At 43.5% G+C, this 12040-nt stretch overlaps 1 protein-coding gene and 1 pseudogene across 1 annotated transcript; both read right to left on the minus strand.

Annotated features, from left to right (window-relative positions):
• Positions 1–521: 521 nt before the first annotated feature.
• LOC136536067 (LOB domain-containing protein 24-like) lies at positions 522–1378 on the minus strand. Its single transcript, XM_066528481.1, has 2 exons — positions 1187–1378; positions 522–875 (listed from the first exon to the last, which is right to left on the minus strand). The coding sequence occupies exons 1-2, from the start codon at positions 1376–1378 to the stop codon at positions 522–524; spliced, it is 546 nt and encodes a 181-aa protein (XP_066384578.1).
• A 2394-nt stretch (positions 1379–3772) lies between these two features.
• Positions 3773–9947, minus strand: LOC136536068 (probable glutamate carboxypeptidase VP8; annotated as a pseudogene).
• Between the last annotated feature and the right edge of the window lie 2093 nt (positions 9948–12040).

Below are 12040 nucleotides of genomic sequence, written 5' to 3' on the forward strand. Positions count from 1 at the left end.
GATCACTAGCACGAGATCGATCGTGGGCGGCTGGACGCGATTCGCTGGCGTGGGATCTGATACGAGCACGGTGGGCGTCCGATGTGAAGCGGTTGCAGACGTCAAAGCTACGTTCAGACGCAGGCCTGGGGCGGACGTCTGGGCGTTAGCCGTGCCGATATAGCTAAGGTCCCATTTGATAAGACTCTTGCTACTAGAATGGGTGAATTCACTTAGTAGGTCTTCTCGTGTGCTTAAACATAGGACAAATTAGAAGGCATTTTATAAAGAGAAAAATGGGGACTTAAATTTGCTTTGACGTGCTAAAAGCCATTCCATTACCGAAGATAGTAATTCACCCACTGGTAAATCATGTAGAGATAATTAAAGTGCATCCAATACACAACGGCACACAGTGCCGCCAAGACAAGACACCAGTAATAATAACTTCTTTCTTGCTATTTCGTGTATGAGGGTAAAATCAAGTGGTTATCGGATTATTTCAGTGGATAAATTAGCCAAAAGACGGACTCGTGTCACCATCAGAGCAAACGAGTTAAAGCATCCCAGCGATAATCATCGACGAGCAGCGCATCCAATCCTTGGAACAGCTCCCGCGCATCATCGTCGTCGTCTTGCTGCTGCAGAGGGGCCGCCGACGCGTGCTGTGCCGCCTGCGCGTCCACCACCGGCGCCGGGTGTGCGCGAGCTGCGGCTGCCGCGGCGTGCACAGCGATCTGGGCCTGCGTCCTGGCCAGCTCGCACTGCGCCGCTCTGATCTCTCCCTGGAGGCGGCCCACGATCCCGGCGCAGCCGTACACCGGGTCTTGCACCCGCCGGCGCGCCTCCATCGCCATCGTGTCCGCTGCTCTGGCTCGTTCGTGGACAGGGAGGTTCTACACACGTACGACAGAAAAGAAATAGCACAGCAATTTACTTCCATGTACTACTAGCTTTATATCTTTACGACGTCACCATGCTCGATGCCAGTGGAAGATGGTTCACAATGTGTTCAGCAAAAAGAAGAACAATTGTGTTATTATGCTTAAATATGTACTTACTACGTGCTAATGCTGGACGCTAAAGTATCCTGGTTAGCCAGTGGCAAGGAATTAAAAAAAGGAAGAAAAAAAAGTCTACGCATGGCATGCATTACGGTGTAAGTACGTAAGATGAAGTGATGGTGCATGATGATCCATTTATCTACCTGGAGCATTCTTGCGACATTGCTGGCGCCGAAGACCCTCTGCACGCAGGCGTATCTCTGGGGATCCGTTGCCGGGAAGTAAGGAGCGAGGACGCAGTCCTGGGCGCACTTCCTGCGCTGGTTCTTACACGCGGCGCACCGCTTGCCCGGGCTGCTGCTTTCGGCGGCTTCTGTGTTTGCGCTCGTCGACATGATCTAGCGCAAGATTTTGCGAAGAGAGGGAGAGAAGATTTTTGCAAGATTTTGCAGAGAGAGGGAGAGAAGATTTGGTGGGAGATTTTGAGGATCTTGCAAAGATACACTGGGAGCTGTGAAAGATGTTGCGTTTTATGTATAGCATGGGGTGAGCGTATATGGAAGTCTTCAACGGCTAAATTCCATGCCGGGAAAGAGAAGAAATATGGGAAGTGACAACGGCTCTCCATCTACCATGCATGGAAAGCAAGAAAGGAGAAATGGAGAATTGCTGCTGCCCCAACGCTGCCTTGTTGTTTCCTCGCAGGTCCCCGGCGGGCGGCGGCTGCGGCTCGGTGGCGAAAGCTGCTCGCAGGTAGAACGAGTTCCGTCGGCATGGGGCGCAGAAGGGGTGGAGCAGGTTCCCGAGCTAGCCTCCTCCACCATCGCAATTCGCACGTCGTCGCTTCCTTGATTCCCTCCTTCCTCGCGTTCTTCCCCCCTAGCAGGAACCATGCTGCTGCTGACATGGAAGTCGACGTCTGCACCACCGCCGGCGGCTTTCAACAGCACTTGCGTGAACACCAGCGTCTTCACTTTGTTCTGACAAAGCTGCCGTCCAATGTTTCTGGCAAGTCCGCACCACGGCACAAGGTCTTTTGGACTGAATGTTTGTTTCAGAGTAACTGAAGGTTGTTACTGAATTGAGATCGTGGTTTTGTGGACTGAATGTTTGTTTCATAGTAACTGAAGGTCGTTACTGATTTTTTTTTTGGTGATAAGGTTGTTACTGAATTGAGATAGTGGATGTAGACAATGTATTGTTAATTTGTTGTGTGAATTCGAAAATGTCAAGATTGTAATTGGCTCTATTTACTGATGTTAATTTAATATGGCAAAAGAGATTGAGACTTGAATGTGGTAAAACAAAATCAATTTCATGTGAAAATTCAGAAGTGCTATCCTTTTGCACTTCAGCTACTGCATATTGCCAGCATATGTGGATAAGTGGCATGCTACCAGAATGCTCATATGTAAAATAGCAAAAGAAACTTAAATAGAACTAGAGTATTCTGCGTGATTTTCATCTCTCCATGTCTGAGGTTAAACAAAATCAGAATTCTCCATGCTGAACCTTGAACACAGAATTGCATACAGTCCTTCGCCGTGTCTAGGATTGCCCAAAAACAAACGTACCTCACCAGAACATCAACCTCTAAAATAGTTCAGCATCAAGAATGTCATCTGTAATTGGTCTCTGCAAAGCAAAATAATACCTAATATTTGTTTTTGTAAAATTTCCACTAATAGTTGCTTATACTTAATAATATATAAACAACATTACCATCAAAAGTTGACTGAATCCACCCAGGGTCTTATATTCTCCAGATTCTTTCTCCCTGACTTTGAAGTACAGTCATATCTTCTGCTACTTGTGCATGCGCATCATCATTACTTGCTGCTTCCCCAACCTGTTGAACCTTGCATGAAAAGAAAAATGAGAGCGTTCCCCAACCTGATGGAAGTTAGATCAATCATGTAGGTACTTTTGGTTCGAGGACGAAGTTGCACGGGACATGACGATCCATGGATATTAGGATAAATATATCCATGATGCACGTTTGGTTAGATAGATGAGATGGACCATTTTTCTATTTGGTTAGATAGATGAAAGTGGATGGGATGAGAATAGTTAACTAATTATATCTATTATTTAAAAATAATAACAATTAATTAGACACTAATAATTTGCACTAATACTATTTTTGTCATGATAATCACTAATTTAAAATAAAATATGTTAATTAGTGCCACTAATATCCTAATTAGCACATGAAACATGCACTAATCAACATATTAGCACTTATCAAAACTAATCATACCATCCTAATTATTAAGTAACAATATAACATACTAATAATCCTTAAATAATTTACTAATGACAAGATTAGAAGACATGGATATCCAGTGATGCAACGACCAAACACAGTCGTAGCGAGCCATTCATGCGGGTGAGGCCAACGAGCTGAGCAACTAGTGTGCTCTCGTCCGCTCCGGCAATACATTCCTATTCCTTCGCCGCCTAACGCGCCTGTTTCCGTCAGCTACACGGCGGTTCTATTTTCTCGCGCCCTTTTCCTAGTCTTCCCGCTGTTCCCCCCTCGCTTCCATTGGTCTGCGCCGCGTCGCTGCACCAGGGCCGACGGGTGCTCTCTGTTTTGGCGTTGGCTGCTTCTTACCGTGGGATGTCCGACTACGACACACAAACGTTCATGTCCCACTGACCTAAAGCAGAGTATGTTAGAGGATCTCGTTACTGGGTACGCCCAAAAGCAGCACATTCTCATCACACTTCCATTTCGTGCAGATACTAAACGCCTATTATTTATCATTTATTTACACAGACATATCTCATGGAATCACCAAAGAACTAAAATTCGTCGGTTTTTGCTCACTGAATTCACCTCCAAGAATGCTTGCGGCCCTTTGAATTGCCCGGCAGACTTTCCACACTTCATGCTGCATTGCTCCCTCCCGTTCCTTGTCACTCAGATTGGCCGACCGTGAGATGGCATCCGCGATCCCAGGGAAGAACGAAAACTTGCTTCGGTAATCCTCCGGAGGCGAGTACAACTAGGGAAAGAAACGCAAGTTTTAGTTTCGAAAGAAAAATAATGTACAAGTGCGCTGAAATGCGTTTCTCACCAGATGCTTAAACCACCCTCTTCCTTGGAGCCCTTCAGGTTGCAGGAAGCTTCTTTCGGCAAGTAGGAGGCGATCGTTCAACAATCACCTCCTCATCCTAGCGTGCTCATCGTATAAATCCAGCTGTTGTAGCTTCTGGATTTTGATGAATGCGAACCAACAAAGGAGCACATCATCAGCCAGTTTCAAACACCAGCTCCAAATTGGAAAAGAAACTATTCCATTGATGATCAGATTGTGAAAATATTGAACGACACTACCCAAATACATGAAAACAGAAGCACAGTATAAATCGATACCTTCATCTCCTTCAAAACATCCATAGCTGCTGCAGAAAGATCATTGATGAATCCATCCATCAAATTTACTGCTTGGCTATTACTCGTCAGGGCAGAAAATGCTTTTATATGCTCCTGTGACATTATAAGTTTCAATCATATATTGAATATATATTGTAAGATACACTATAATAATGACTGAAAGCAAATTGGTGGTGGTTATGCAATATGTGTGAGTTCCTGTAGAGATTTACTGAATGGATATCTCCATGCTAAAAAAAACAATCACTGTGAAGTTACAGATTCAACCAATGGCACTCACATCACTCGTGTTAGGTGGTATTCTCCAATCCATACACCTTTGCAATGTAGAAATCAAGTGTGCATATGAAAGTCAACGTACCTGTAACTGTGAACTGTAAGCTTGATAATCAAAAGGTAACACGGGATCATTGGCCAATCGAAGAGCTAATAGTCCCCAAATTTCTGTGACTGATGAAGCAGGAAAACTACATAAGCACTCCTAGGATTACCACAAGAAATGCTAGAAATATATTATATTGACGCACCAAAATTTCGAAAATTGTTGAGTATGTAGTAGCTAGCTTTAAAGGCAACAATTCATTCTTCTTGTTGACCCTTTCGTATCAGTGCAGTCAGTTAATCATAATTTTGATCAATATCACAAGCGCTGCAACCTTCTGCTTTTCAAAACAAGTTACTTCGCAAACTATGTTTTTACTTACTAGCCAAATGATGAAGAAACAATGGATCGCCATGCTTTTCCATCCAATTATAAGTGTCAAGAGCAGTATGGTAACCAGGAAATTCTGCATTAGCACTGCATTGGTTAGTAATGATGATCACAAACCATGTTAGAAGAATTTGTGATGCATTATAGAACAAAATAGAGTAGGAGAGATTGTAGGTGTTAACTTCGAGGTGATTCGATGAAAAATATTAAGAAATAACTATAGGCGCACATAGCCTCAAAATTGCACTTACAACTCAGACAAGACTTCAAAATGGTTAGGTTGTAATGATCCTCAAGTGAAGCTCCAGCAGAATAAATAGACATTAGAATACATTATTCTCTTAAGGAAAGAACCTATTCTGTTTTGACATGCCTTCTCCATAGTACAAGTCTACAGAGGGAATTCCAGCATGATGTAGAAATGGAGCAAAATCGGAATCAGTTCTGGCAAGCCTTTCTATCTGCAGATTTGACATTCTTTAGAAATAGGACAAACAAATATAATGCAAGAAATAATCAGTCATTCAAAATGATCTAGCTCTTTCTGTGAAGACATTAAGCCAAGCAGTAAGGAAGTGGCGAGAAACCTAGGAGAAAGTAAAAGGGAGTTATAGGCCAAGTCAGATTTAGAGAGCGTGCAGAACCAAATTGTTTTGCCCTATTTAGTCTAAAGCAGGTCATGAATTAAGGACAAAACCGTCATAAAGCAAGGGAATAGGGTAGTCACATGCAGGAACCAAGTATGTTCTTTCTTCTTCTTTGGTGGTGGTGGTGGGGTGGGGGCGGGACATGGCAAGATCAAAAGGAATGATGGGAGCATATGCCCTCCTCCAAGTGGGATTTACATGAGGCACCTCACATAAGACAGTACATTCCTGTTCTACTACCATCACAATACACAAGGTTGGACAAAGCAGTACAAAAACTGTAATTAACAAACTATGCTCGATGTGGCTCAGCTGTGGTGTAACTGAATAACCATTTCATAACTAGAACTACGTGAAAATGCTACATAATAGTGTGAACAATCTCTACATATGCAGAACAAATTTTCAAACTTCTTAATTCTTACTTTGATGCCACCACTCATTTCATTCCATGTATCATGAACCATCTTTCCCGTGACATCAGGATCCTTCACCTGGGAAACAAAAGTTTCAATTAGAATCCATGCCATGTATTCATTCTGGTAGTCTGGCTTAGCCATACAGCACTACAGCAGACAATGGTATTAACATTAAGCAAGAGGTTTGATGATGTTAAATTTGTCTGGTAATAAGCCCAAATAATTATGCTTCAACATGGTTTCAATACTTAGCTAGCTTCTAGATAAAAACCAGAAAAATACAACAGCGCAATTAAAAAATGCTTTTATCTGTCTTGTAACATCAACCAAGAGTTTATCCAACTGGGGAGTAGAGCCAGCAAAAAATCCCACACCTTGCACAGCACAATCAACATTGAAGTAAGCTACAGCTTTGGAATGCAGATCTTCGAGGTTCTCTTCAACCCATTCAGTTGATCCAATCTGGGGGGGGAAAGAGCCTTCAAATTATAGACAAAATAAAAGTAACAAGAAGTAAATGTGCTGACAATTTGACAGCACATACAAACTTGACCTGATCTAACAGCAAAAAAGGGCATTTCATAGTATAGAGGAACTGAATGCAGAAAATTATCCAAAAAACACCTTATGCTGATATATTGAATTGCAAGGACAATTAAACTGCGACACTGCTATTCAGCATCACCTGTGTATTGTCATGAGTCAAAAGTCGACCTATCCCAATTTTTTTTGGTAGTTGTGTTATTTGTGATTTAAACAATAAAATGACAAAAATGTTATGAGCATCTCTTGGTCCGTTTGCAGTTATACCTCATGTTTATACAGTAGCATCTTATCATCTTTCTTCCATGTCTACTTACCATCCCAAATTCTTCAGCGTCCCAACTACAAAGAATGATGGACCTCTGTAGTATCCATCCTGATTACAGCATCATTCCAAGACGCCGGGCAATGTCTAGAAGTGCAGCTGAACCACTGTTAGGATCAACTGCTCCATAGGTCCATGCACCTCTGTGGTTACCGAGCATCACGTAACGATCAGGTTCTTCGTGCCCTTTTATGATACCAAAAATGTCTCGTATCTTACGAAACTTCCTGTCCTCCTTAAACAAAGAGATAATAGCAATCATGGTGTATCCATCTAGAAAGTACAGGTACAGAAGTATTTACACAGAACTTGCAGCAATATGAAAGTCTAAAGCACATATTCATGCACATGCCATACCATAAGTAATCATGATGAAAACTTGAATTCTAATTTCTAAAATACGGTTGGGATGAACAAATTATACTTCACAAGAGCAAAAACCGTATAAGACATGGACTTATGGTTATGGAGAGTAATGCATTTAAAAGGTCACCTGGTTAAGCACATGGTGGTCAAGGCATAGTACAGAGTAAGCACAACACAAATGCATAAATGTATATAACAACATAACAAAGATATAAAAAACAACTACTTGCAAACCTATGTCATTTAAACGCTTGTTCATTCATAGCTCTAAATTTGGTTAAGGAAAGGGCTTCATAATAGTAAGCGGTTGGTCCAGTATTGGTAAATCCGACTCATTTAATAGCATGCACTATTCCTCATATGCTACTAGCATTGTAATCATGTAGATCAGCATGCTGATTCAATAATTCATACATTTTACAAACTAAACAAGAAGATTAATTCAGAGATTAGGATCTGATAACTCTATAACCAACCCATTTCCTAGATCAAACATGCCCCCTCCCCAAAACACACAAAAAAAAATCCAACACGCACTCACACTCCATTCGTCTTCAAGGTCCACCACTGCCATGACAACAAGCAAGCACCAGCATTCCTTTATGGCTTATGAGCCGTACTATTTTAGCGAACAAACAGAGTTTTTCTCTCACAACAAATCAGCGAACAGTACTTTCAGCCATGGCTTTTCAGCAAAGCGAACAGGGCCTTTATTGGCCTTTCATTACTGCCTCGACTGTAAATAGTTTAATTGTTATGGTATCCTAATAATTTGCTAATTATATCAAACCAAGCTCACCACTCACTACGCACTTCACACCTTTTTTGTTTAGTTCGTGGAATGGAATTGGTTGATCCATCGCCACCTCATCCCCACGAGCTAATAATCCTCAGACCAAACACCCTTTTAAGTTCCATATACAAATGAAATGTTTTAAGTTGATAAGGAAATCAGTTAATGAATTTCACTTTAAGCAACAGGCATCCGTGGACATTCTATAGATGGAAGCACACAAATATAGACAGACAATCCAGCAAGATATAACAGAAGAAGCAAGCAATACCATATAAAGCTAGCGTCAATTCACTGCCTACATCCCGTTCACAAATGGGGAGACACCACAAATAGTATGCCATATGACTTCACAAAAGAGCGTACCCAGTGCAGAGAGCTCCCGCTCTGTGTAGGGTCTAGGGAAAGGGTGTCAGTTACAACAGCAAAGCAAATCCACATAGGCTTTTGGATCTAGCTGTCCATCCAGTTTGTAGTGTTAGTTGATATGGCATCCCTTGTTGTATGCTTTTCGCGGATGATGTAGTGCTAGTTGATGAAAGCCGGACAGGAGTGAATCATAAAATAAAGTTATGGCGGGAGACTTTGGAGTCCAAAGGTTTTAGACTCGGTAGAACTAAAACTAAGTATATGAGATGTGACTTCGGCACTACTACTCGGGAGGAGGAAGATATTAGTTTGGAAGATCAAGTAGTGCCTAGGAAGGATGCCTTTCGATATTTAGGATCAATGCTACAGAGAAACGGGGATATTCATGAAGATGTTAGCCATAGAATCAAAGCATCTGGTGTCCTACGTGACAAAAGGGTACCACAGAAGCTAAAAGGCAAGTTTTATAGGACGGCGATTAGACCTGCTATGTTGTATGGCGCAGAATATTGGCCTACAAAAAGGCGACATATTTAATAGATAAGTGTCGCGGAAATGTGTATGTTGCGTTGGATTTGCGGTCATACAAGAAGGGGTTGAGTTCAGAACGATAATATACGTGATAGATTAGAGGTAGCACCAATTGAAGAAAAGCTTGTCCAACACCGGTTAAGATGATTTAGACATGTCCAACGGAGACCTCTAGAGGCACCGATGCATAGTGGAATCCTAAGCCAGGATAGTAACATGAAGAGAGGCAGAGGAAGATCGAAGTTGACTTGGGTAGAGGCAATAAAAGGAGATTTGAAATGATAGAATATACCTAAAGACTTATCCTTAGATAGTAGTACTTAAAAACAGTTATTCACGTGCCTGAACCTTGATTGCTTCTGCTGGATTTCAACTCTAGCCTACCCCAGCTAACTTGTTAAAACTTTATTGTCATCGTCGTCGTCGTCGTCCATCCAGTTTGTCCGTATAGATGTTGTGTTGTTGTCACTTAATAATCATATAGAAATAAGATAGCAAGGTATACCTGATAGGTGAAGTTGACTAGCGTGGGGCCAGGTCCAACGCCACCGACATCCACCCCGAGGCCGTTCTTCCATTTAGCCAGCATGGCTGGACCGCCCAGGCTTTGAATGATCGTTGCTGTCGTCTTGGCCAACACCGGCATGGAGGGGATAGTCAGAAACCGCCGCTTGACTGCCTTGTCGTCAAACCCCAAACGCTCCACACCACTAGTGGCGGCCCACCCGGGGGTGAGTGGATCGCCAAGGCCACCGAGAAGAATGACTCCTCTCTCAACGCCTCCGTCCGCGTTGCCGGCGATGAGCACGACGACGGCTCCCTTCTCCGCTGCGCGCGCCGGCAGCGGCTGCCACATGGGGCCTCCTAGGGTGGCGGTGGAGGACGAGCAGCGAGACGAGGAGCAACAGCCCGAAGGCGACGACGAGCCAGATGGAGCCGTGGGGCAAGCGGGCGAGGACAAAGTGCGGCATTCCTCGGCCACACGCAGTATAGGAACTAGCTGCCCATACGCGCCAGTTCCGGCCTGCTTTACGGCGGCGAGCGAATGAGCATGTGGAATGGTGAGGGGGGTTGGTGGCGCAGCCAAATGCTTCCCTACGTGCTTCAGTGCGTGCCGCCGTACGTAGCTTTACGCCCAGACCCCGGTCATGGATGGAGCTTTTCCGTTGCCACTGCACTTCATCGGTTGACTTGAAGTCTTGAAGCGATTGCGGTCTGGGTCTCGGTACTTAGGACTTCGATCTGTTCAGGTGCCCGCACGGGATTGGCTGGGTTGGGCGGGCTGTGGTAAGTTTTAGCGTCATGGCGTCAAGGTCGAGCGGTGCATCACCGGCCTGTTGAAATAAAAAAGATCATCTAGGGTTAGGTCTAACGGGTTCTCTTTACTGTGAATACGATATCGAGAGTAGAGGGACAGAGAGGAATAGAAGAAGAACGTGTCGAACCTGACACCACAGAGGGAGATGGTCTAGAAGTCGCCATCTCGTTCGTCGGTGAAGTCTACGCACGGGCAGCGACGTTCGGGGAAGAGGTCGATGAAGTCGTCGACATCGGTGGAGCGGGGCGGCGCGGCTGGTGGCTTCCCGTCACTAGCTGCACCCCTCTCTGATCGAGATTAGGGTTTAGGTTTCGGTGGGGAGCTCGGCTCAGGCGAACCTTGTACTCAGAGCCGCTAGCTCCCACCTCTATATATTACGCAGTGTGACAGGGGCCCTTCAGCCCTAGTGGACTGGGCGCCCCCGATCAGGGCGCGGATCAAAGGCCCAACTGGGCTGTTGGGTCCAGTTTGGGATTAGAGATCAATCTAACAATCTCACCCTTGATCTCCTACCATCTTTTAAAGTCATATCATTTACTTTTGTTCATTCCATTACAGATTAGCGTATACAGCATGTTTCATCGTCATGGTCAATTGCCGATAGATTTAACAACTACAACACACCACTCTATTCTGAAATAGATACTTAACTTTGGGCCTTCTTTTCTCTAGGAATTATAGGCTTTCCCTTAAACCCATGTCGGCTACATGTTCTCTGAACACGTTGGGTGGTAAGCCTTTTGTAAGCGGATCCACGAGCATCTTTTTGGTACTTATATGCTCAAGACTTATGACATGATCCCGGACTTTATCTTTTACAACATAATACTTTATGTCAATATGTTTGGTAGCACCACTTGACTTATTATTGTGAGCATACTATACTGCTAGATTATTATCACAGTATAACTTAAGTGGTCTATAGATGTCGTCAACCACCTTCAAATCGAGTATAAACTTCTTTAGCCAGTTCACCTGTCCTGTTGCCTCATAACACGCTACAAACTCGACATACATTATGGATGATGTAGTGATGGTTTGCTTTGAGCTTTTTCATGAAATAGCTCCCCTGCGAGAGTGAATACATATCTAGACGTGGATTTTCTATCATCCCCCGCATAATCAGAATCTGAATATCCCACTATATAGAGTGAATCTGATCTTCTATATGTCATCATGAGGCTTTTCGTTCCTTACAAATAATGCAAGACTTTCTTTACTAATTTCCAATGTTCTATTCTAGGATTGCCCTGGATCTGCCAAGTAATCCGGTAACAAATACCAAGTCAGGGCGCGTACATACTTGAGCATATTGCAAGCTTCCGATAGCTGAAGCATATGGAACCATTTTCATTTGATCGATCTCATACTGATTCCTGGGGCATTGAAAATTCCCATATCCGTCGCCCTTGACTATAGGAGCAGGTGAGGAACTACATTTGTGCATATTGAATTTCTTTAAGATCTTTTCTATGTATGCCTTTTGTGACAGTCCTAATACCCCTTTACTTCTATCTCGGTGAATCTTGATCCCTAGAACGAACGAAGCTTCACCAAGATCTTTCATATCAAATTTTGAGGACAAAAACTTCTTTGTCTCCAGTAGTAGACTGACATCACTACTAGCAAGT

Source organism: Miscanthus floridulus, chromosome 2 (assembly GCF_019320115.1).
Source record: "Miscanthus floridulus cultivar M001 chromosome 2, ASM1932011v1, whole genome shotgun sequence".
In the NCBI taxonomy this organism is placed as follows: domain Eukaryota; kingdom Viridiplantae; phylum Streptophyta; class Magnoliopsida; order Poales; family Poaceae; genus Miscanthus; species Miscanthus floridulus.